The 27,290-nt window shown below is 38.7% G+C and overlaps 1 protein-coding gene across 8 annotated transcripts in view; it reads right to left on the bottom strand.

The window, feature by feature from the left end:
• The window catches only part of BICD1 (BICD cargo adaptor 1), a 246,143-nt gene that overhangs the window by 162,462 nt on the left and 56,391 nt on the right, over window positions 1–27,290 (bottom strand). For 2 of the 8 annotated variants that reach the window (XR_008712188.1, XM_055573631.1), the window contains one exon: window positions 26,156–27,016. The exons of the other annotated variants lie outside the window; for them this stretch is intronic. Coding sequence is in view for 1 of the 2 variants with exons in the window: in XM_055573631.1 (XP_055429606.1) it covers window positions 26,990–27,016 (27 nt within the window). In the remaining variant the exon portion in view is untranslated. Of the gene's footprint in view, window positions 1–26,155; window positions 27,017–27,290 lie in introns of those variants that run through there. 8 annotated transcript variants of the gene reach the window in all.

Raw genomic sequence — 27,290 nt, 5'->3', positions numbered from 1 at the left:
AGCACACTCAAACTCATGTCCATCGAGTTGGTGATGCCATCCAGCTATCTCATCCTCTGTCATCCCCTTCTCCTGCCCCCAATCTCTCCCAGTATCAGAGTCTTTTCCAGTGAGTCAACTCTTCGCATGAGGTGGCCAAAGTACTGGAGTTTCAGCTTTAGCATCATTCCTTCCAAAGAACACCCAAGGACTGATCTCCTTTAGAATGGACTGGTTGGATCTCCTTGCAGTCCAAGGGACTCTCAAGAGTCTTCTCCAACACCACAGCATCAATTCTTCAGTGCTCAGCTTTCTTCACAGTCCAACTCTCACATCCATACATGACCACAGGAAAAACCATAGCCTTGACTAGACGGACCTTTGTTGGCAAAGTAATGTCTCTGCTTTTGAATATGCTATCTAGGTTGGTCATAACTTTCCTTCCAAGGAGTAAGTGTCTTTTAATTTCATGGCTGCAGTCACTATCTGCAGTGATTTTGGAGCCCCCCAAAATAAAGTCTGACACTGTTTCCACTGTTTCCCCAGCTATTTCCCATGAAGTGATGGGACCAGATGCTATGATCTTCGTTTTCTGAGTTGAGCTTTAAGCCAACTTTTTCACTCTCCACTTTCACTTTCATCAAGAGGCTTTTGAGTTCCTCTTCACTTTCTGCCATAATGGTGGTGTCATCTGCATATCTGAGGTTATTGATATTTCTTCCGGCAATCTTGATTCCAGCTAGTGCTTCTTCCAGCCCAGTGTTTCTCATGATGTACTCTGCATAGAAGTTAAATAAGCAGGGTGACAATATACAGCCTTGACGTACTCCTTTTCCTATTTGGAACCAGTCTGTTGTTCCATGACCAGTTCTAACTGTTGCTTCCTGACCTGCATACAAATTTCTCAAGAGGCAGGTCAGGTGGTCTGGTGTTCCCATCTCTTTCAGAATTTTCCACAGTTTATTGTGATCCACACAGTCAAAGGCTTTGGCAGAGTCAATGAAGCAGAATTAGGTGTTTTCCTGGAAGTCTCTTGATTTTTCCATGATCCAGCGGATGTTGTCAACTTCATCTCTGGTTCCTCTGCCTTTTCTAAAACCAGCTTAAACATCTGCAAGTTCACAGTTCACATATTGCTGAAGCTTGGCTTGGAGAATTTTGAGCATTACTTTACTAGCCCGTGAGATGAGTGCAATTGTGTGGTAGTTTGAGCATTCTTTGGCATTGCCTTTCTTTGGGATTGGAATGAAAACTGACCTTTTCCAGTCCTGTGGCCACTGCTGAGTTTTCCAAATTTGCTGGCATATTGAGTGCAGCACTTTTAATGTTTTCTTATTGACAAAGGAATTTTCAGCACTTACCAAAGAAGGACCATATAGAAAGCTGAAGACAGCTTTCTTGACAGCCTATTGGTTATGTATATCTTCAAAATTAATGACTATATTTCCCAAGAAATAGGATTAACCTTATGAAGTCTAGATATCTCAAAGTAACTTGCTACAAACTAGTTAAGACACTTTTTATGATGACAAGATAAAGATCAGCCATAGGAAAGAGTGAGCCTTCACCAGCATGAGTTAGGATTTATAGTCTTAGTAACTCATGCTGGTGAAGGCTCTTTCTTTCCTATGGCTGATCTTTATCTTGTCATCATAAAAAGTGTCTTAACTAGTTTGTAGCAAGTTACTTTGAGATATCTAGACTTCATAAGGTTAATCCTATTTCTTAGGAAATATAGTCATTAATTTTGAAGGTATACATAATCAATAGGCTGTCAAGAAAGCTGTCTTCAGCTTTCCATATGGTCCCTCTTTGGTAAGTGCTGAAAATTCCTTTGTCAATAAGAAAACATTAAAAGCTTTTTCTCATGGGCATGACTGCAGTAATTTGATAACCATAAGCAGATTCTTTTCTTTGAACAAATACAAATATGAGGACTTCCCTGTTGGTACACTGGATAGGAATCTACCTGCCAATGTTGGGGCAGGAGTTCAATCTCTGGTCAAGGAAGATTCCACATGCTACAGAGTTACTAAGCCCAAGCACCACAACGACTGAATCTGTGCTCTAGAGCCTGCAAGATGCAACTAGAGAGCCCAAAAGATGCAGCTACAGAGCCCACATGCTACAAGTATTGAAGCTCACACACCTAGAGACTGTGCTCCATGATGAGAGAAGCCACCACAATGAAGGCTGCACACAGCAACAAAGAGTAGCCCTTGCTTGTCGCAACTAGAGAAAGCACGCACACAGCAACAAAGACCCAGTGAAATTACAAAAAAATACTAACATGAACTTTTCTTCCACAGGCTCAAACGTTTTCACCCCACCCCTACCACCATCAATGACTTTAACTTTTGGCGAGAAAAGAGAGAAGTGGAATTTGAGGTAAGGACATTAAAGATATAAGTAAAATCTCAGCTAGAAGAAGATGCTTTGCTTTGAGCGACAGACAGCTTTTCCTAAGATGGTGGCTGGTAAACTGACAGCTGGTAAACTTCTAATGTCAATCATATGTGGTTGGCCTGCCAGATGCTAGTTAACTGCCAACGCATCTCACACTTCCTTTTGATTTTAAGTCACCACATCTCTAATATAAGTGGACAGGGCAGGGCAGGATGAAGGGGAACTGGGGGGAGGAAGAGAAAGCAAATACAAGAGGCTGGTCAACAGTGAGGGGGAGGCTTGGAAAGTGAGGGTGTGCACTTTGTACATCTCTTTTAAATGAAAATCAGTGTTTTTTCCAGTCTATATCAAATGCTTCCACATCAAAATGGCCATGTCAAAGCAATAGATGTGAATGTCACGGAACTCTTTCTCAGGGCACATTCCAAGTTCTAACGTCATATCCTCAACAAGTCACTCTAAGATCTGTGATTAAACTTCCTGAGGAAAAGGTGTGAACCTAAAAACAAAGCTTTTCCTATTGAGCTTCATGAAGAAATAAAAACCAGAAACTTGAGAACAGTTTAATTCAGCCTTAGTTAAAATTAATGAGAACTCATGAGTGATAAAGGTATTTAGTGAGAAACTTCGAGAAAAATAACTCAGGTTATTTAAAAATTCAGAGTACTTTCTTAAGAGCATGTTGAACAAAGGACACTTAAGCAACAGGCACAAACTTCTGCTCTCAGTTTAAACTTGCACCTGCTCTGTCTCTTGTCGAAAAAGTAGCTGTTAACGTTGGGGAAGTAATGTCAGGAAATCTCAAGGGTCTGTAATTTCAAACTACAAAGTCTTTAAGCTTTAACTACTCTCCTCAATGTTATGTGACAGCCTTGATCAGACGAGGGATTGGGGAAGAATGGATACATGCATATAAATGGCTGAGTCCCCTCACTGTTCACCTGAAACTACCACAACATTGTTAACTGGCTATGTGCACGTGAAGTTGCTTCAGTCATGTCTCTTTGGGACGCTATGGACTGTAGGCCATCAGGCTCCTCTGTCCATGAATTCTCCAGGCAAGAATAATGGATTGGGTTGCCATGCCCTCCTCTTGGGGATCTTCCCAACCCAGGGATTGAACCCGTGGCTCCTGCACTGACAGGCAGATTTTTACCACTAGCGCCATCCAAACAAAATAAAAAAATTAGTTTGGTGACAAAAAAAGAGTATGTATGTCTGTCATAGAAAACTGAATTTCTTAGAATGTATATTACAGACAAGTGATTGTTTATGTAAGGTTATAAACTACGTTTGACACAGGAAACTGATTTTGCTCACCTGCCTTGTTATAATTAACTCAATGGCTATGACTTCACTCATCTTGTTATAATTAACCTCATCAATTTACAAACTATGTAGTCTCATGCCAGACATGAAACACATGCTAGACTCACATACTAAGATGCTTTCCTCCCAGTTAGATAATAAAATAATATAGCATCTATAGTAGATCCACTTTCAAGACCACGATGCATATCATTCTTCCATGTACTTGTCAAGTTGTTTACCCAGGTGAATGATATATTATTCTAATAAGACAGCTGTTTGCCCAGATGAGCAAACTGTTTGTCCTGATAAATTGATTTGCAAGAATTCCATAAAGCAAACAGTGGAGTTATTTATTAATTTACTGTCTCATCTCTCTGGGCAAGAATTTCCTGGAGTAAAGAGTCAAGTCATGCTGACATGGACGGGTTCATTCTAATACCTCCCTTTCCATATGTGAAAATACATGGTTAAGGAGGAAAAAAGGGACTGAAACAGAGAGATGTTCAACCCTATAGTTTTAGAGGTTGGTGAATAGCCCAGAAAGAATGAAGAGACAGAGCCAAAGCAAAAACAACATCCAGTGTGGATGTGACTGGTGATGGAAGTAAAGTCCAAGGCTGTAAAGAGCAATATTGCATAGGAAACATGGAATGTTAAGTCCATGAATCGAGGCAAATTGGAAGTGGTCAAACAGGAGATGGCAAGAGTGAACATCAACATTTTAGGAATCAGCAAACTAAAATGGACTGGAATGGGTAAATTTACCTCAGATGACCATTATATCTACTACTGTGGGCAAGAATCCCTTAGAAGAAATGGAGTAGCCATCATAGTCAACAAAAGAGTCTGAAATGCAGTACTTGGATGCAATCTCAAAATGACAGAATGATCTCTGTTCATTTCCAAGGTAAACCATTCAGTATCACAGTAATCCAAGTCTAGGTCCCGACCAGTAACACTGAAGAACCTGAAGTTGAATGGTTCTATAAAGACCTACAAGACCTTCTAGAACTAACACTCAAAAAAGATGTCCTTTTCTTTACAGGGGACTGGAATGCAAAAGTAGGAAGTCAAGAGATACCTGGAGTAACAGGCAAATTTGGCCTTGGAGTACAAAATGTAGCAGAGAAAAGGCTAACAGAGTTTTGCCAAGAAAATGCACTGGTCATAGCAAACACCCTCTTCCAACAACACAAGAGAAGACTCTACATGTGGACATCACCAGATGGTCAACACTAAAATCAGATTGACTAGATTCTTTGCAGCTAAAGATGGAGAAGCTCTATATAGTCAACAAAAGACTGGGAGCTGACACTGGCTCAGATCCTGAATTCCTTATTGCCAAATTCAGACTTAAATTGAAGAAAGTAGGGAAAACCACTAGATCATTCAGGTATGACCCAAATTAAATCCCTCATGATTATACAGTGGAAGTGACTATACATTCAAGGGATTCGATCTGATAGACACAGTGCCTGAAGAACTATGGACGGAGGTTCGTGACATTGTACAGGGGGCAGTGATCAAGACCATCCCCAAGAAAAAGAAATTCAAAAAAGCAAAATGGCTGCCTGAGGAGGCCTTACAAGTAGCTGTGAAAAGAATAGAAGCAAAAGGCAAAGAGAAAATGAAAGATACACTCATTTGAATGCAGAGTTCCGAAGAATAGCAAGGAAAGATAAGAAAGCCTTCTTCAGTGATCAATGCAAAGAAATAAAGGAAAACAATACAATGGGAACGTCTAGAGATCTCTTCAAGAAAATTAGAGATACCAAGGGAACATTTCATGCAAATATGGGCACAATGAAGGACAGAAATGGTATGGAGCTAAAAAAAGCAGAAGATATTAAGAAGAGGTGGCAAGAATACACAGAAGAACTATACAAAAAAGATCTCAATGACCCAGATAAGTACGATGGTGTGATCACTCATCTAGAGCCAGATATCCAGAATGCGAAGTCAAGTGGGCCTTAGGCAGCATCACTATGAACAAAGCCAGTGGAAGTGATGGAATTCCAGTTGAGCTATTTCAAATCCTAAAAGATGATGCTGTGAAAGTGCTGCACTCAATATGCTGGCAAATTTGGAAAACTCAGCAGTGGTCACAGGACAAGAGAAGGTCAGTTTTCATTACAATTCCAAAGAAAGGCAATGCCAAAGAATGCTCAAACTACTACAAACAATTGCACTCATCTCACATGCTAGCAAAGTAATGCTCAAAATTTTCCAAGCCAGGCTTCAACAGTTTGTGAACTGTCAACTTCCAGATGTTCAAGCTGGATTTTAAAAGGCAGAGAACCAGAGATCAAATTGCTAACATCTGTTGGATCATTGAAAACGTGAGAGAGTTCCAGAAAAAAATCTACTTCTCTTTTATTAACTATGTCAAAGCCTTTGACTGTGTGGATCTCAACAAACTGTGGAAAATTCTTAAAAGGATGGGAATGCCAGACCACCTGACCTGCCTCCTGAGAAATCTGTGTGCAGGTCAAGAAGCAACAGTTAGAACTGGACATGGACAACAGACTGGTTCCAAATCGGGAAAGGAGTACATCAAGGCTGTATATTGTCACACTGCTTATTTAACTTATAGTCAGAGTACATCATGAAAGATGCTGTGCTGGAAAAAGCACAAGCTGGAATCAAGATTGCTGGGAGAAATATCAATAACCTCAGATATGCAAATGACACCACACTTAGAGCAGAAAGCGAAGAGGAACTAAAGAGCCTCTTGATGAAAGTGAAAGAGGAGAGTGAAAAAGCTGGCTTCAAACTCAACATTCATAAAACTAAGATATTGGCATCTGGTTCAATTACTCCATGGCAAATAGATGGGGAAACAATGGAAACAGCGACAAACTTTATTTTGGGGGGCTCCAAAATCACTGCAGATGGTGACTGCAGCCATAAAACTAAAAGACGCTTGCTCCTTGGTAGAAAAGCTATGACAAACCTAGACAGCATATTCAAAAACAGAGACATTACTTTGCCAACAAAGGTCCATCTAGTCAAAGTTTTGGTTTTTCCAGTAGTCATATATGGATGTAAGAGTTAGACTATACAGAAAGCTGAGCACTGAAGAATTGATGCTTTTGAACTGTGGTGTTGGAGAAGACTCTTGAGAGTCCCTTGGACAGCAAGGAGATCCAACCAGTCCATCCTAAAGGAAATCAGTCCTGAATATTCTTTGGAAAGACTGATGCTCAAGCTGAATCTCCAATACTTGGGCCATCTTATGCAAAGAACTGACTCATTTGACAAGACACTGATGCTGGGAATGATTGAAGGCAGGAGGAGAAGGGGATGATAGAGGATGAAATCATTGGATGGTATTACGAACTCCATGAACATGAGTTTTAGTAAGCTCTGGGAATTGGTGACAGACAAGGAAGCTTGGCATGCTGTACTCCATGGGGTTGCAAAGAGTTGACATGATTGAATGACTGACTTGAACTGAACTGAGTAGTCCAAGCTCATAAGTTCACTGTGGAAGAAATTGAGACTCAAAGAGTTTAAATAACCCACCCAAATTCATATAGACATATAGAGAGAGTGGACAACACAAATATCTAGATATTTTGCTCTGAATCCAATATTCTTTCATTGTATGACTCAGCTCCTTGAAATAGTCCTTTAAAGTAGAAAAACTTAGCCTTTTATAATACTTATAAATGGTTCTCAGCATTGCAAGCACCTCTACAAATGTAATACGAAATTTAAGCAAGGTTATCAACTCTAACACCTCACATACTTCACAATGCGAAACTCAGAAATGAATGTGAAGTCTCATTCATTTTACATTTATTTTATGTCACTAAAGACCACATTTATCCTTTGGGGGAAAAAGGTCCATTCCACCATTTGCTCTTCTGTACTTTACATTTGGAAGCTAATTAACATATACCCTTCATCTCAATTTGTACTAGAAAAGAACTTTGACTAGTACTCCAATGTCACAACCATCACCAATGAAACATTATATAAAGACATAGTTACTTTTGATGCTCACTTTTAAAGCTCTTAGTCATCCAGAAAGTGTCTAATTTAGACAATGTGTTGGTTTTAGTTTTTGCTGGTTTTGTGTTTGCTGAGATAGTGGTAAGATTTATAATACATCACATAGCCAAAAAATCTTTCTACTCTCAAGGCTATGTGGTCCAATAAGGTAGCTATTCACCACCACATGTGGCCATTTAAATTTAAACTAATTAAAATTAAATAAAAAATTTAAATCAATTCTTTGTTCATATATTTATATTTCTACAATAGAATTGTTCATGTACATTAGCCATTTTGGGGGGTATGTTGTATTTGGCCACTTGGCTACAAAATGTACATCACTCCAGTAAATGTGCATCATTAAATAAACCCAGAAAGCAAGGTTATATTGATAAGGATAGGGTAACACAGAACCATGGAACCACAAAACCTCAGTGTCTTACTTAACACAACAAAGGTTCACTTGTTCTAACCCATAATTCAAAGTAGATGTTTCTGGACAGATGGTTCTCCTGGATACTGTCTCTGAGCAGTGATTTGAAGAGACAGGCTCCTCTGTATTCACCTAGTCAATATTGAGAAAGAGAGAGGAAATGGATTCTGTCAGATGTATGAGAGCTAGGTCCAAACATGCCACATGCCACTTCTTCCCATAATCCACTGGGCATAAATAGTCTCCTGGCCCCACACATATGTAAAGGGGTTGAGAAGGGTTATCTTCCAATAGACCGAGCAAGAAAATAAAATGAGGTGGTGAGTATACAGGGCTATCTCTGCCATAGAAGTCAGCAACATTTAGATCTTATCACACAAACAGATGAGAAATTATTTACAGCAAGTCTCAAGGTTTCATAACTGTAATAGACTATGTCCTTATTCAAAAGTATTTGTTGTCCCTCACCATGGAATAATTATACATCCTGGACCCACTGACACCAAGCCTCACTGTTCCTCTCTGTAGGACCACACATCCCCAGAGCGGCCATCTGACTGGGTTTGGAAATGTGTGAGGTATGACATGCATCCCTTTCAAGCAGAAGCTTTAAGATGTGTCATGTTTCCACCTTTTTTCTCCCTCAGAGAGGGACTGCTCCTTCAGCTCATGTCTCAGGATGACACTGACGTATTAATAGAGTCTTAAATTTTCTGCAATGGAGGTACAGCATGAGAGACTTAAACCTTTGTTGTTTCAAGTCTCTAAAATGCTGAAGTTTGAAGAAAATTTAATGGGTTCATAAACGTTTCACAAAACAATGAAAATCAAGAAATCAAGACGATTTGGCTATCTAATTTATCTAATTATTTCCAAAGTTTCAGACAAAAGGAGTCTTACAGCAAAAGGATTTTTATCATTCTCATTTTGCTTTTCTAAAGTCTAAGTCTCTTTGCTGTTATTTTAAGCAAATTCTCCTTAGGTATTCACCTAGGATGGAAAACAATCATATTTCATATAATACTTTAGTTACAGTCAATTACTGATTATTCAAGGCCACAGAGTAGCAAGAGATCAGTGTACAGTGTACCATGAAATCAAATCAATAAATATGTTTTCTCCATGCAAGGCACTGCATTAGATACCATCAGAGTGGCTCAGATGGTAAAGTGTCAGCCTGCAATGTGGGAGACCTGGCTTCAATCCCTGGGTCAGGAAGGAAGTGGTAACCCACGCCAGTATTCTTGCCTGGAAAATCCCATGGACAGAGGAGCCTGGTAGGCTATATATAGTCCATGGGGTTGCAAAGAGTAGGACACGACTGAGTGACTTCACTTTACAAGAACCTAAAATGTCAGCTTTCTTTTCAACTAATAGTAAAATGGCCTCAAAGCCTGTAGAAACACAGAAAATAAGAAAATTAACCTCTTGAGAAACCTATATGCAGGTCAGGAAGGAACAGTTAGAACTGGACATGGAACAACAGACTGGTTCCAAATAGGAAAAGGAGTACATCAAGGCTGTATATTGTCACCCTGCTTATTTAACTTCTATGCAGAGTACATCATGAGAAATGCTGGGCTGGAAGAAACACAAGCTGGAATCAAGATTGCCAGGAGAAATATCAATAACCTCAGATATGCAGATGACACCACCATTATGGCAGAAAGTGAAGAGGAACTAAAAAGCCTCTTGATGAAAGTGAAAGATGAGAGTGAAAAAGCTGGCTTAAAGCTCAACATTCAGAAAATGAAGATCATGGCATCTGGTCCCATCACTTCATGGGAAATAGATGGGGAAATAGTGTCAGACTTTATTTTTTTGGACTCCAAAAGCACTGCAGGTGGTGACTGCAGCCATGAAATTAAAAGACGCTTGCTCCTTGGAAGGAAAGTTATGACCAACCTAGATAGCATATTGAAAAGCAGAGACATTACTTTGCCAACAAAGGTCCGTCTAGTCAAGGCTATGGTTTTTCCAGTGGTCATGTATGGATGTGAGGGTTGGACTGTGAAGAAAGCTGAGCGCTGAAGAATTGATGCTTTTGAACTGTGGTGTTGGAGAAGACTCTTGAGAGTCCCTTGGACTGTAAGGAGATCCAACTAGTCCATTCTAAATGAGATCAGTCCTGGGTGTTCTTTGGAAGGAATGATGCTAAAGCTGAAACTCCAGTCCTTTGGCCACCTCATGCCAAGAGTTGACTCATTGGAATAGACTCTGATGCTGGGAGGGATTGGGGGCAGGAGGAGAAGGGGACGACAGAGGATGAGATGGCTGGATGGCATCACTGACTTAATGGACATGAGTTTGGGTGAACTCCGGGTGTTGGTGATGGACAGGGAGGCCTGGCGTGCTGCAATTCATGGGGTCGCAAAGAGTCAGACACGACTGAGCGACTGAACTGAACTGAACTGAACTGAACAGATTTTTTTCAAATCCATTGAACAAATAAAACTCTGTGGATGATAGCCACCAAATTTCATGATAAATTAAAATAATACTTTTAATTCTCCTTCATTTCCAACCTTTTGGTTTTCTCAAAATGATTCTAAAACTTCTCATGAATGGAAATACTACAAATCTCATATATTTTCTATGCACAGTGCCAGACAGTGGGGACTGCAAAGATCCTTTTCTTTGGGAATGAATCATCTGCTTAGGACAGAAATTTACATAAATAAAAACTGGAAAACTACAATATAGAATGTAATTGTCTGTACATTAGGAAATTGAGTTTTTCTCCTTCCCATAAAATCATAAGGGTATATTCAGATATTTACCAACAACCTCTTTGAACCTGGGCTTCCCTGGTGGCTCAGCTGGTAAAGAATCCACCTGCAGTGCGTGAGACCTGGGTTTGATCCCTGGGTTGGTAAGATCCCCTGGAGAAGGGAACGGCTATCCACTCCAGTATTCTGGCCTGGAGAATTCCCTGGACTATAGTCAATAGGGTTGCAAAGAGGCAGACACGAATGAGAGACTTTCATTTTCAATAACTTTTCCTTGAACCTACTTGTTAATGTACAGTTTCCTCTTCTACACTGGTATCTTTAAATTCTCCTTTATTTGGAATGGAATAAGTTTAACTAGATCTAACAAGCATACATTGGCAATTTTTCATTTGCAGCAGCTAATTAAAAACAGCTGCAACATTAGTCTTTGTAAACAGAATGCATCTTAGAGCAATTACTATCATAATTCCACCAGACTCCAGGGTCTTACACTGCAGAAACATCAGCAAATACCTCTTCCCCTGCAATCTGCTGCAGGGACTTCTAGCCTTGCTTTTGTTTTGGCTAATTTGATAAGGTACAAATAAATGTAAAGAGACAAATTTAATGACACTAAGTTCGACTCTTTGTGACCCCAAGGACTGTAACCCACAAAGGGTCCTCTGTCCATGGAAATCTCCAGGCAAGAATACTAGAGTGGGTTGCCATTATCTTCTCCAGGGAATCTTCCCAACCCAGGGATCGAACCCAGGTCTCCCAAATTACAGGCAGATTCTTAACCATCTGAGCCACCAGGAAAGCCCAAAATTACATAGGTCAGTGTCTTTTTTTCTGTTAGAATTATAACAAGTACATCCCAGTAATAAGCAAAATTTGCTAAGAAAATTGAATTATGTTCCAAAAGCCAGTAAGTAAAAAATATTTTCTTTATAATTAGCTTAGCTGACTTTGAAAATGTGCTAAAATAGAATCCTTCCTATAATGCATAAGATAACCAGCTGTCGTGTAGCATTTATATGCATAAAATGAAGGGCTCCTAATAGTAACTTCAAATGATTTCAAATGTTACTTAGAGAAAAAATCAAGTCTAAAAATAATTCTTTTCATTTTATAGCCAGAATGACTGCACATCATGGCAGAGGATGAGATGGTTAGGTAGCATCACCGACTCAATGGACATGAATTTGAGTAAACTCTGGGAGAAAGTGGAGGACAGAAGAGCCTGATGTGCTACAGCACACTGGATTGCAAAGAGTCAGACACAACTTAGCAACTGAATACATACACACAGCATTCAATTTGACAAATTAATAAAAAGTGGAATCTTTCATAAACAACTCTTTAGTTCTTTTATACATCTGTTCAAATGCCAAAAATATTTCTAAATTCACTTCTGATTCTACTGTGAAAGATAATATTTCAATTTCTGGGTAAAGATGGATTAAAAACATTATTTTTCTACCTCCTGAAACTCCTCTAAAGCTACAGTAGAAAAAAAATTTTATATGTGTATGTAAATATAGATACATATACACACACACAAATACAAAAGAATGTGATAGGAAGCAACAGCAGCAATCTGTTAAAAGCTGGGATACACAGGAATGAGGAGTCACTGACATCCCAGACTGAGAAAGCAAACATCTCTTAATAACATTATGGTAAGGATTACATGAGATAATGGATGTTAAAAAAATGTGTTCAATAAATGCAGTTTTATTATTAATAAAATGTTTACAAATGGTGACCTTTTGGAAGATGGCATGATATTTGATTTAGCAGGACACCTAGGAGGAAAATGTAACCTCTTGATACCAGTTGTGAATTACTGAAGAAGAGGCTCTATTATAGATTCCTCTAGGGGACTGTGTACCTGCAGCAGGATGAGGGTAACCTTGCGTAGGAAACCCTTTGCAGAAGGGAATGAAGAGACCCAAGGGAGAAGTATCTTCGGAAATTTGATAAAGTTCAGAAACAAAAAATATGACCACAGGAATTATCAAGAGAAGGGCCTCACTCCAGAATCATAAGTAGATGTGTACCAGGTACCTATTTTAAGGCATCTGAGTCCCTCTTTAGATGGACAGCTGAGTGCAGCTGGCGCTTTTCCAGAAGACATCAGAGAAGATACCCACACATCCACGAGGAAGGTGGGAAAGCAGACCTGGAAGACAAATCTCAGTGGGTGACCTCAAGGTCCAGACATAAATCCTCAGGGTTCTCTGAGCACACTAGAGCTATCAGGCCAAACTAATAGCTCTGAAGCACTGAAGCCCACATGTGGACATCACCAGCTGTGCACTAAATAAGGGAAAGAATGAATTTGGAAAGAAATTCTGGTTTGGGCTCAGTGAATATACAGGGCTTTGCTTCTTTGCCTGGTAGAGGGGAATCCTCCACTTTAGGTTCCCCTTTAGTCCTACTACAAAAATATGGATTACTTCAGCCTAATACACAAACTGCATATATACATATATTTTAAAAAATCAGTATTATAGCTATTAAAATATTTTGCTTATATTCATAGTTTTAGTATCAAGAAAGTAGAAATTTAAATTCCTTTACTATTTAACCTACTGTTGGGATTCAGTACATGCTATCTGAAAATATGGTACCTTGGTATATCAAATATTTTAGGATAAAGGAGTTTGAGAAAATGACAGAGGCAGGGAAGGTCATAACCTCTCATGTGAGACATGCCCTTCTTATACAGGTAGAAAGGCACATCCTTCATTCTGGACCCAGAGGAACCCAGAAGAATCCAAAGAAACAGTCCTTGCTAAGTTTCCCCCAGCTTACTTCAGTAATCTCATACTCTGACTCACCCATATTTCTCCACAAATGTTCACACTTCATCAGACTTACTCAAAATACTGAGTATTATCAAAAATCCTCAGGTATAATAGTTTCTTCGGGTCTTCACTTCCTGATAAACATATCACATAAAATGTATGTTTAATAAATTTGTATTCTTTTCTCCTGTTAACCTTTGTTAGTTTAATTTTCAGACCCTGTCAGGGACCCTAAGAGAGTTGAGGAAAGCTTTTTTACCCCTGTACTATGCTATCATTAGATTTTAAGCATTGGCACAAATAGGAAGAAAAATAATTTACTTCAAAATATGTTTTACCTATTTTAAGAAGGGGTCAATATTTTCTGTTAGCTTTAACTTTAGTTAATATGGATTGATAAAAACACCAATAACACAAAGTTTCTATCTTGCAATGCACACATCATCTAGAAATTGCTTTTATCATTTATTTAAAATGTAAGTATTTTCTTGGAATTGTTTCTGGTGGAAATGGCATCCGGAATCTTGTGTAAATGGGTTTCTCTGCAGAATTGCTTTATCACTTGAGGTGTGGCCTGTGGTTTCTATAAAGGCATAAACAGATTACACAGAAAAATGCAAAGCACAATCCATTCACTTGTGGAGTAATCCCTCTTAAAGAATTATTTACTTTTCAGTGGGCTTAAAATAACTATGAAGTGCTTCGCATTCTACTGGTTAATATTTCACACTCTCCAAAGCTTATTCCTGTCATATGCGGAAAAAAGTGGCTGCTTTCTGTTACAAACGGTGTGCTGCTTTATCTAAAAAACAACGATTTTAGTGGAAATGAAGCCCCTTACACACAATGCAAGACAAAGCCTCACCCATCCCACGGGAAAGGTGTTGAATTGAGTGACCCCCAGATGCCAGCCTGCAGTGCTCCAGGACAGTCACTGCAGTAACAGAGCAACTCCCTACATCAGCAGTAGGGAGGGCTACCTGCTTTTTACCAACCTGACCAGTTCCCAGGCTCCTGCACAGATGTAGAGACTACTGAGAACCAATCAGGGCTTCCCCAGTGGTGCAAGTGGTGAAGAACCAGCCTGCCAATGCAGGAGATGTAAGAGACGCAAGTTTGATCCCTGGGTCAGGAAGATTCCCCTGGAGAAGGGCATGTCAACCCATTCCACCATTCCTGTCTGGAGAATCCCATGGACAGAGAAGCCTGGCGGGCTATGGTCCACAGACTCGCAAAGTGTTGGACAAGATTGAGTCAGCTTAGCATGCATGCACGAGAACCAAACCTGCCTGACTTCTTAATATTTCAAAGTCAGGAGATTCATGCTTTTGTGGTCTGTCTACTAGACAGTATATCCTGGAGTATCTCTAGCTTGACTCAAACTGAAGTTAATCAAATTTAAATAAAATCCAATCTTAAATTTCTGTAAATCAGGGGTTGATTTGCTGACCTGGCAAATAGATTAGTTCCATTTAACCCTGGTCCTGCCCTATGTCACCTTTTTGTCCTTTTCCCAGGAACTGAACCTTAAGTCCCAGTGAGAACTGCAGTCAAGACTTATAATCACAACAGGCAGGCAGCCACCGCTGCAGTCAGTGGATAATACTTTCACCATGACCTGCTCTTTTTAAAGCTCCTGCTTTGATCTCTTTGATGCTGAGCCCATTCTCTCATTTAGGCTGTGGACAATGGTGATCTCTTGATATTATGAACCAGAATTGCTCTGAGTTCTGAGTGAAACACAGAAGTTATTCTTCCCCTCAAGCAGCCTTCTAGACAAATTAAAGATACGATTAAATCTAAATAACTAAAAGAAATTACAGCTATACCAGGAAGAGTATAATTCAGGTAATACAGACTACAAGTGGTTTAGTAGTTCATATCGCTAGAAATAACTTTTGTGGATTTTCTCTATAAAATTAAACAAACTAAAAAATGCCCACCATCACAAACCACATTAGCATGTATATATGTCTACTTTGTAAACTGGATCATCATATGTATACAATTCTGCAATCTAAATTTTCGTTGATACACATTCTAAACACATCTATATCATTATTTATAACAGCTGCAAATAACTTCACTAATCATTAATGCTGTTTCCAAATTTTTACCATTATATGAAGTTATTTTATATAAATATTTAGACTCTTTTAAAATCACTTTTTTTTAAAAATATATTTTTACTCTTGTTTCCCTTAAATAAAAACTCAGCTCCTTCCCTCTTCTCCTTAGCCATCCTCACTTCTCCAGCCAGAAAACCAGGGTTAGCATCCCAGTGGACAGATTTGAATCTTTTCCCTTGCCTGTAAAACTGTAAACACTCACCTACAAATTGGCACTTGGCATCTACCTCCACGGGGATCCAATTAAGAGCCGCTGCAGCTGCTGACCTTCAACACCCTCTGAAAGGAGTTCAGGGTGGAGATCAGGAATGAGGCACTCTGTGCTCTGGGAAATACTGGCAGAACAGGTCTTCAGATAGCTAGATATTTTCAGGAGACTACTTTATGAGTCCAATTCTTAACATCTCCTAGTATCTACAAAAGCACTAAAATCCTTCAGTGGAGTCTCCTCCTCATGACTAGCATTAACTTTCACAAAACTAGCAGAAACCTTCTGCAAAAAGATGTGTGCCTGATTGCATGTACTCCCCCTTTACCAAAATTACGTATACACTGACCTTCCCTCCTATCTCTTTGGAGCAGTTTCTGAGAGCTACCTGAAATGCTGTCTCCTTGGCTACAATCCTCAGCTCCGTTCAGTCGCTCAGTTGTGTCTGACTCTGTGATCTTATACACTGCAGCACGCCAGGCTTCCCTGTCCATCACCAACTCCTGGAGCTTGCTCAAACTCATGTCCATCAAGTAGATGATGCCATCCAACCCACTCACCCTCTGTCGTCCCCTTCTCCTCCTGCCTTCAATCATTCCCAGAATCAGGGTCTTTCCCAAAAAGTCAGTTCTTTGTATCAGGTGGCCAAAGTATCTGCACTTCAGCTTCAGCATCAGTATTCCAATGAATATTCAGGACTGATTTCCTTTAGCATTGACTGGTTTGATTTCCATGCAGTCCAAGGGACTCTCAAGAGTCTTCTCCAGCACTACAGTTCAAAAGCATCAATTCTTCGGTGCTCAGCTTTCTTTATAGTCCAACTTTCACATCCATACATGACTACTGGAAAACCATAGCTGTGACTAGATGGACCTTTGTTGGCAAAGTAATGTCTCTGCTTTTTAATATGCTGTCTAGGTTTGTCATAGCTTTTCTTCCAAGGAGCAGTTCAGTTCAGTTCAGTTGCTCAGTCGTGTCCAACTCTTTACGACCTCACGAATCGCAGCATGCCAGGCCTCCCTGTCAATCACCATCTCCCGGAGTTCACTCAAACTCATGTCGGTCGAGTCGGTGATGCCATCCAGCCATCTCATCCTCTATCGTCCCCTTCTCCTCCTACCCCCAATCCCTCCCAGCATCAGAGTCTTTTCCAATGAGTCAACTCGTCGCATCAGGTGGCCAAAGTATTGGAGTTTCAGCTTTAGCATCATTCCTTCCAAAGAACACCCAGGACTGATCTCCTTTAGAGTGGACTGGTTGGATCTCCTTGCAGTCCAAGGGACTCTCAAGAGTCTTCACCAACACCACAGTTCAAAAGCATCAATTCTTCAGCGCTCAGCTTTCTTCACAGTCCAACCCTCACATCCATACATGACCACTGGAAAAACCATAGCCTTGACTAGATGGAACTTTGTTGGCAAAGTAATGTCTCTGCTTTTCAATATGCTATCTAGGTTGGTCATAACTTTCCTTCCAAGGAGCAAGCGTCTTTTAATTTCATGGCTGCAATCACCATCTTCAGTGATTTTGGAGCCCCCAAAAATAAAGTCTGTCACTGTTTCCATTGTTTCTCCATCTATTTGCCATGAAGTGATGGGACCAGATGCCATGATCTTAGTTTTCTGAATGTTGAGTTTTAAGTCAGCTTTTCACTCTTTCACTTTGATCAAGAGGCTCTTCAATTCTTTGCTTTCTGCCATAAGGGTGGTGTCATCTACATATCTGAGGTTAATGATATTTCTCCCAGCAATTTTGATTTCAGATTGCCCTCATTTTGCCCCAAATAAGACTTAGCTCACTTAAATGTACTCTCGTGTGTATTTTTTCAGTCAACAAAACAAATGCATATTAATGCTTGTCTTATAAAATTTGTTTTATATTATGTACATTTTCAAATATGTACATAGCATATTTACTCACCAACTTGCTTATTTCACTAAAAAATAAATCCTAGGGAGCTTCCCTGGTGACTCAGTGGTAAAGATCCATCTGCCAATGCAGGAGACATGAGTCTGATCCCTGATCCAGGAAGATCCTACATGTCAAGAAGCAACTAGGCCCATTCACCACAACTATTGCGGCTGTGCTCTAGACCTGTGGACCACAACTACTGAGCCCTTGTCCTGTAATTACTGAAGCCCTCAAGCCCTAGAGCACATGCTCAGCAACAAGAGAAGCCGCTGCAGTGAGAAGCTTGTGTACCTCAACTAGAGAGTGGCCCCTGCTCTTCACAACTATAGAAATCCTATGCAGCACAAAGACCCAGTATAGCCAAAAATAAAATAAGTAAATTAAAAAAAATATTCAGAAACTATTCCTAATCAATAGATAAAGATCTAACTCATTCTTTTTATTACTTGTATAAATTCCATGGTATGGATTTTATTCAACCATTCTCTTACTGATGGGTTTTATTATTTTTCAATCCTTGACATTAAGAAAAATAACATAAAATTGACTTTGCATACATACACTTGAATCCTGGCACTTTTATTTCTTTAGGATAGATCCTTTTTTTTTTTTTAACTGTAAGAAGTTTTATTTTATTGGAATAATGAGAACAGAAAAACTACCCATAATATTAATATTGAAGAATATAAAATTTAGCTGGAGTTTTAATCCAAACATTACTATTACTACTATTATTGCTATTACTAAATAAATAGTAATAGCATTAAGTCTAAATAAATAGAAATCTATTTTCAGTCTATTTTTAATAAATATTTCTATTTATTTCTAATAAATAGAAATCTATTATTAAGTCTAAATAAATAGAAATCTAATATGTTAAAGGGGAGAAAAAGCACAGTTTAAGAAAAATATACATGTTAAAGAAAGAGAATTTTAGAAAATAAAGAATGTATGCCATCTTTAAATTACTCTTACTTAAAAAGTATGAAAAATAAAGCATTTTTTCTTTTCTATTGTAAAACATTTTTACTAGAAGCCAGGAGCACACAATACAAGAAACTTTTATGTACATATAGGAAACTTTAAACTTATAAACATTAATGACTCCTTTACAAAACAAATATCTCATTAACTCTTGGACCTCTCCATTTTGGAAGACCATTATCATTTCTTTTATAAATTTCTTAAAGGATGCCACTCTTTAATACTTACTTCACTCATTCTCCTTATTCTGTTTATTACTATACAAAATCCTAGTGTTTATTACACTATAAAAATAATGACCTGATAATTAGAATTTTATTATAATGTTATTTCAAAACAATCAAAAGTCTGGATATGTACTGTTACTTTATATGCTAATCAGAGGTAGTTAATTATTAAAGAACCCAATGTTCTGATTTTAAAACTGTCTCTCTCACTCCCAATATAAAATTCAACTCTTACATGGCATAAAATTCATGAAAAACATAAAGCTACTCCAACATAAACAAAAACTATGATTATTAGATCACAGATCTTAGATATATGATCTAATAATTGTATATATTATTATTTTTTAAATATTTCCTAGATAGCTTTCCCAAAAGGCTGTAATTCCCAAAAGTAATTCGCATTCCCTCCAGTAAATATGAGTGTGTTCTCTTCTTAAATTCTCACCAGCACCAAGTTATCATCACTTTTTGCTAATCTGACAGATAAACAATAGTATTTCAACATTACTTTAATACACACTTTTCTTACAAAAACTAAGGCTGAGCCTCTTTTCATGTTTTTTGGTCATTTAGATTTCCTCTTCTGTAGAATCCTATTCCTATTTTTTGTCTTTTGTAAGACTTATTTCAGGAATGCTAAAATAGTTCATTTTCAGGAAATCTACTAACATAATGTACTGTATCAACAAAAAGAGAAGAGACACAAAAAGACACTGAGCGATTCCCACAATATTTTGGTAAAACTCAGCAGTTAGGAAAAATAAGGAAAGCTTAAAATTTTAAATATGATAAAGACAATTCACCAAACACAAACATCATACCAAACGATGCATCAAAACCATATCCACTAAAATCAGCAGCTAAACAAGAATGACAAATATCGTCATTATGACTGAATTTTTAAGAGGTTCTATACAAGAAAATAAATACTCAGTTGTTGTTCAGTCATTCAGTCGTGTCCAACTCTTTTCTACCCCATGGACTGCAACACACCAGGCTTCCCTGTCCTTCACCATCTCCCAGAGTTTACTCAAACTCATGTCCAATGAGTCAGTGATGCCATCCAACCATCTCATCCTCTGTGGTCCCCTTCTCCTCTTGCCCTAAATCTTTCATAGCATCAGAGTATTTTCCATTGAGTCAGCTCTTGGCATCAGGTGACCAAAGTATTGGAGCTTCAGCTTCAGCACCAGTCCTTCCAGTGAATATTCAGGGTTGATTTCCTTTTGGATTGACTGGTTTGATCTTGCTGCCCAAGGGACTCTCAAGAGACTTCTCCAGCACCACAGCTGGAAGGCATCAATTCTTCGGCACTCAGTCTTTTTCATTGTCCAGCTCTCACATCCAAACCGGCTTCCCTTTGGCTCAGATAGTAAAGAATCTGCCTGCAATGTGGGAAACCCAGGTTCAATCCCTGGGTCAGGTAGATATCCTACAGAAGGGAATGGCTACCCACTGCAGTATTCTTTCCTGGAGAATTCCATGGACAGAGGAGCCTGGCAGACTACAGTCCATGGGGTTGCAAAGAGTCAGACACGACTGAACAACACTTTCATTTCCACACCCATACATGACTACTGGACAAACCATAGCTTTGACTATATGGACCTTCGTAGGTAAACATTCAGTAAAATATCATAAAAGATAAAATTATATATCAGGAAATTGTACAATTATTTAGAAAATCAAAGACATGATATTTCAAAAACTGTGATCCTTTTTTTAAATTAATTTTCATTGGAAGATAATTACTTTACAATATTGTGATGGTTTTTGCCATACATCAACATGAATTGGCCACAGGTATACATGCATCTCCCCCATCCCAAACTCCCCTCCACCGCCCTCCCTACCCTATCCATCTGGGTTGTCCCAGAGCACCAGCTTTGGGTACCCTGCTTCATGCATTGAATTTTCAATGGTCTTCTAGTTTACATACAGTAATGTACATGTTTTAATGCTACTCTCTCAAATCATCCCACCCTTGCCTTCTCCTACTGAGTCCACAAGTCTCTTATTTACATCTGTGTCTCCTTTGCTGCCCTGCATGTAGGATTGTCGGTACCGCCCTTCTAAATTCCATATATAGGCATTAATATACAGTATTTGTCTTTCTCTTTCTGACTTACTTCACTCTGTAAAATAGGCTCTAAGTTCATCCACCTCATTAGAACTGACTCAAATGCATTCCTTTTTATAACTGAGAATCCCAACCATAACTTCCTTATCCATTCATCTTCTGATGACATCTAGGTTGTTTCCATGTCCTAGCTATTGTAAAGAGTGTTGCAATGGACGTTGGAATACATGTGTCTCTTTGAATTCTGGTTTCCTCAGGGTGTATGCACAGCAGTGGGATTGCTGGGTTATATGGCAAAAAAACTGTGATTCTTATAGAATTTTGTAAGGTGACTTAATGTCAAATACATATCAGTAGATACCATACAACTGTCTTATGACCTAGAAATTACACTCTTGCCTATTTACAAAAGAAAAATAAAATCATGTCCATCAAAAGACTTATACAAGAATGCTTCATAGTATCTTTTTTCCTAATAACTATAAACTAAGGTCCATCGATAGGTAGATTGATAAAATGTGATGCATTCGTAAACCAAAATAATCTCAGCAGTAAAAAAAAGAACTACTGAGATAAACACAGTAATACTGATGAACCTCAAAAACCTTATGTTAAGTGAAAGAAATCAACCAAAAGAGCAGATCTCTATGAGTTGGTTTATACAATATTCTAGAGTAGATAATACCAATCTATAATGATAGGAATAGAAACAGTAATTACATCTGAGGGGCAAGAGACAAGGGGACTTTCTAGATGATGGGTATGTTCCATATCTTGACTGACATACTGGTCACTGAACTGTACACTTAAGATCTGAGTACTGTGGCATGTAAACTATGCCTCGATGCAAATAATATCTCAATCATACATTAATAAAATTGGGAGGAAAAAGTTAAAGGAGAAACTGAAAACCTTTGGTATTACATATAAAATGGTGTAGTCACTTTGGAAAACAGTTTGGTATTTTCTCAAAAACCAGAAAATGAACTAGCAATTCTATTCCAAGGTACCTATCCAAGAAAAATGAAAACATGTCTACAAAAAGACTTGCATGTGATGTTCATGTCAGGATTTTTCACAATAACCAAAAAGTGGAAACAACAATCCAACAACTAATGAATGAATAGGCAAAATGTGGTATATCCTTTCAATAGAGTATTTTTAGCAACAAAGGGAAAAGGTACTGCTACAACACATGCTACAACATGTATGAACCTTAATTAACATTATGCTAAGTGAAAGAAGCCAGTCACAAACATCACATATTATATGATCTCATTTATATGAAATGCCCAGAAAAGGCAAACCCAAGGAAACAAACCCCAATGGCTTGGCGGTAAAGAATCTGCCTGCAATGCAGTAGCTGCAGGACATGTGGGTTTGATCCCTGGGTGGTAAAGATCCCCTGGAGGAGGAAATGGCAACCCACTCCAGTATTTTTGCTGGAAAATCCCATGGACAGAGGAGCCTGGTGGGCTATAGTCTATGGGGTGGCAAAGAATCAGACAATATTGAGCACACAAGGCAAAAGATATATAAATATCCGATAGAGAAATAGTATACCAAGAAAAACTATTTTTGAGACAAAGTTATAATATTCATAACTGACAAAGAACATCTATGAATTATGGGGGAAAACAATGAAATACCCAAAGGAAAAATGTGATGATGCCTTTTTATGTCAACCATAAATAAGTTCAAAATATGTTCAAGATTATTATGCAAAAACTGTTTTAAAACTCTGTGGGAAGAAGCAGACAGTTTCTCTGTATTTTCTTTTTTGATTTAATACAAAAATAGTTTTTTAAAATCTTGGTGAGGGATAATTTGTGGAATAAGTGGTTCCTACAGACTTCACATTCCTTTATTCAATATTTATTGAATCCCAAATACGTGCAAGTTTCTTAAGAAATGTTTGATGGCAGCTGTATTTAAATAATTTTTCAGAGGAAAACTAAAATGAAAAAAGTGGCTAATAATTTCTAAAGGGTTGGTAAGAATTGTGTATGGAGTGAGAGATTACTTTAGGGTATTTGATCTAGTTCTGAGTTACTGCATTTGTAAGAAAAGAGGCAACACTCTAAAGTTAAAATTAGGTGAGCATGACTCCCTAGCTGTTTTCTGTTTTCTTTCTGTCTTTTCCTTTCTCTCTCTCCCTCCCTTCCTTTCTCTTATTTTCTTTCTACTTTCCATCTTCCTCCATCCTTTTGAGCTTCTTCCCTTCCTTAAGAAAGCATTTATAAAAATGATCTTGTAAGCTAAAGTTCTCATTGATAGCTGAGAAATAAGTCAACACTAAGCTTATCTCCGGAGAAGGCAATGGCACCCCACTCCAGTACTCTTGCCTGGAAAATCCCATGGACGGAGGAGCCTGGTAGGCTGCAGTCCATGGGGTCGCTAAGAGTCGGACATGACTGACGGCTTTACTTTCACTTTTCACTTTCATGCATTGGAGAAGGAAATGGCAACCCACTCCAGTGTTCTTGCCTGGAGAATCCCAGGGACCGGGGAGCCTGGTGGACAGTCGGACACGATTGAAGCGACTTAGCAGCAGCAGCAGCAGCAGCAGAAAGCTTATCTCAACAGCAGTTAGTGTTGAGATAGCTAATCAGGTAAGCAGGATAGAGCTTTAAGGAATTTAAGGGGAAATTAGTACTGATGGCAATTAGAGCTCTGCTCTAAATGGAGTAGCAGCCCTGGCCAGAGAGTTGAGAGCAGAGGTAGGTAGTAAATTCATGCATTTTACGTTGCTGGTATTAGTTGGCTTATGCTGTCATAACCCAACAGCATAACCATATAGGCATAACCGTACCTGGTGATGCTGACTGAAAAACTGAACAATGCATTATTAAAGACAATAATCACAACAGACAATGACTTGGCCTAGGGCATAGTACTGAATAGAGATTAATATAATTAATGTCTAGAACATAAGCACCTTGAGGGCAAAGACAAGGCCTGTCTTATTTAGCAGACTATCCCCAATTTTGGTGCCAGGAAAGCACATGAAGGAATGAATAGATATTCTGTCCTACCCACCAACCATTCACAAAAGCATAAGAGCACTAAACACTTCAGACTTCTCTACACAGGAAAGAGGTAAGAAGGCCTGAGCCTTGGGACTACTCCACCCCTTCAAAAGATGTGAAATGGTGGGTAGGACTAACGGTGGGCAGGAGGTGAGTGAGAAGAAGGTGAATGGAGCCAGATCTACTCTAAGAAAGGTCTGGACTCGGACTCTGCTACTGCCTTTTCTCTGGAAGGGCTTTTTCTTCCACAGCAAACTGCTATGATCCGAGATTCAAGTGTGAGTTTAGGGATAAAGAGGCAAAGTAGCTTGCTGGCAAGTCTATTTCCTGTAAAAAAAGACTCTAAGGTTTTTGGGTAAAGAAATCTTGTCGTTTCCTCTCTTTATCACCAGTAGCTAGTATAAAAGAAAACCAATCCCTCCCGCTCACAAAGATCCCAGCAGCAGTGGTGACCCCAACTACCAATAATCCACCAGCCACTGGCTCTGTCCTCATTGGGTAACTGGTTGTTCTACACTTACCACATGGAGACAGATAAAAGCAAGCCAGTAATAAATACATTAGCACTCAGTCCTAAGTAGAAACAAATATTAAAATAAGGAAGGGAGGAAGGCAGGGAAAACTGATGCAAAGAAGGGAGAAAGGAAAGAAAAGGCTATCTTAAAGACTAGTGCTCAGTTCTAGCAGTTTGAGTACTTTATTTTCAAAAATGCAAATACATAAGTAACAAAAAAAGAAAAGCATTTACATTGCTAGCTTAGCCATAACATAACTGTGATGTAAGCCTTATTGTTTATTCCAGATGGGGAAGAACAAAGCGTACCCTGAGTGAGGTACCGTAGCAAAAGAAAAAAGTACTGACTGCTGTGTGTTGATCTTAAGTTATAAGGGAAAGGGAAGCATCAAAATCTTGTTCTATGTGGGAATACTATATATCACACTTCCTAGGGACCTAATTTATGATGTGATTACATTTTTAAAATGACAGTAAAGTCTTAATTTCTAGTTCTTACCACATCCCCATCAGGAGTTGGCTGTGGCTCTGAGAGCGGGCTAACAGACCTGCCCTGCCTGGAGCACTGCCAACCACGCTGGCAGAGGGAGAAGAAACATGGCATGTTGTGCGAGCTCCCAAGGCTCCCACTTGAGAGGGATGTCTGTCTCACGTTTCATAGGTCCAGACTAGTCAAGGTGCCATGTTTGAGCTCACCAGGGCAGGAATGTACAATGTTCCTATAGAGAGGCACGCACAGAGAGGGTGTTCTTCCAAAGTGAACATCTTTGTTTTGATCTCAGTCTCAAAAAGGAATTTCTTATCACTTAACTATTTTAAGAATGAATCTGGGTGATTATTTGAAATCTTATATTTGAAGGACAAGTCACTTAACCTCTGTGGGCCTCAATTTGCCTGAAATATGGACTAAATCAGGGTTTCCAACCTCAGCAGTATTGACATTTGGGTGTGAGAGCTTCCCTGCATATTGTGGGTGTTTAGCAGCATTCCTGGCTGGCCTTTACTTCAGGATACCAAAGCTCCCAACCCAGAAGTGACAACCAAAATGTCTCCAGACATTGAGGGCTAGATTCTCTCTTATGTCACTTCAAATTCTCAAAGTCAATGCTCCACTAACCTATGTTTAAACCAATAAGACTCTTTGCCAAATTTTGGGCATACAAAATATGCCAGTTCAAGAAAGTAATAACTACAATCTGTAAAGTAACATTTTGAAAGTGAGGCTTCACTTGCTGTAAACACAAAATATAGATCCATGAGCCTTCTATTATGCTAACTAAAGTTCTGTAACCTTTAAAAAAAATAAAGTACACTACAAGGAAATGAGCAAACAATATTTCTGCAGAAGGCAGGGAACCAGATCCTTTTATGTGAGTAATGCTTAGGCTCTGTCCCAAAAAGGTTTCAAACGTTTAAGTGGTTTAGACATATTTTATTTATTGAATTTATATCCTGCCTTAATTCCAAAAAGCATCTGTGGCAGGTTGCAAAGAAGCATAGATAACAAAAGTGGAAATAATATAATTAAAATAGAGGGAAATATGTAATGAACAAGAAGAAACAAATATTCTAGTCCTAAAAGTCAGCATCATTTCTGCAATTGTGCATAAAATGTAGCTCAGAATTTCAGGATGTCTAAGTAAAATCAGAAATGAAATAATTATATAATTTGCATTATTGGTTGGTAAAGAATCCACCTGCAAAGCAGGAGACCCAGGTTCAATCCCTGGGTCAGGAAAATCCCCTGGAAAAGGACATGGCAACCCACTCCATTATTCTTGCCTGGAGAATTCCATGGACCGAGGAGCCTGGTGGGCTATAGTCCATGAGGTCGCAAACAGTTGGACATGGCTTAGCAAGTAAGCACACAGAAGCACACATTTGCATTGTCAGAGAAGAAAAATTATTTTCTAGAGAAACAAGGTTTTATTTAGGATTAAACTCAGAGATATGTTTCATGTGAGAAGGACTCATATTCTATGGTTTCACAGGAAAAGGTGCTTCTTGTATAATAGCTGAATATAATTTAAAAACATAACTTTTAAACACAATTTGGTGAAGGTATTTCTTTGGGAAGCTAAAGCAACATGAAGAGCTTTCCATAAAAGCTTCCAGTGACCTAAGTGATCCACGGATGAGATGTCATTTGCCTACAAAAGTGGTTTTCAAAATGTGGTTGGTGGAGAACACTTTTCTTCAGAGAGAACCTTCTAGAGAAGTCAGACTGAAGTAAAGCTGCACTTTCCCTCCCATCATTGTCTGTCCTGCTCGGAAGGCTCCTGTAACAGAATTCAAAAGGCATCAACCTAGAGAATAAAACTTTAAATGCCTAGAATGGATTCAACAATTCAACAAATATATGTTATGTTCCTGCTAAGTATCAGAGTAACCATTGTTGTATATATTATTATCCTTAAAATATTTTTTTTCAGTTACACTTTTAATGAGAAAAGTGACAGTTCCCAGTATAATTCCAACAGAGCCTGAAGTGCTAAATAAGCCCAGATGCTTAGACTTAAGAGAGTTTATCACTGAGCCCACTTGTATCACAGA

Source organism: Bubalus kerabau, chromosome 1, assembly GCF_029407905.1.
Source record: "Bubalus kerabau isolate K-KA32 ecotype Philippines breed swamp buffalo chromosome 1, PCC_UOA_SB_1v2, whole genome shotgun sequence".
NCBI classification, from domain to species: domain Eukaryota; kingdom Metazoa; phylum Chordata; class Mammalia; order Artiodactyla; family Bovidae; genus Bubalus; species Bubalus kerabau.
This window is presented reverse-complemented; position numbering and strand designations above follow the sequence as displayed.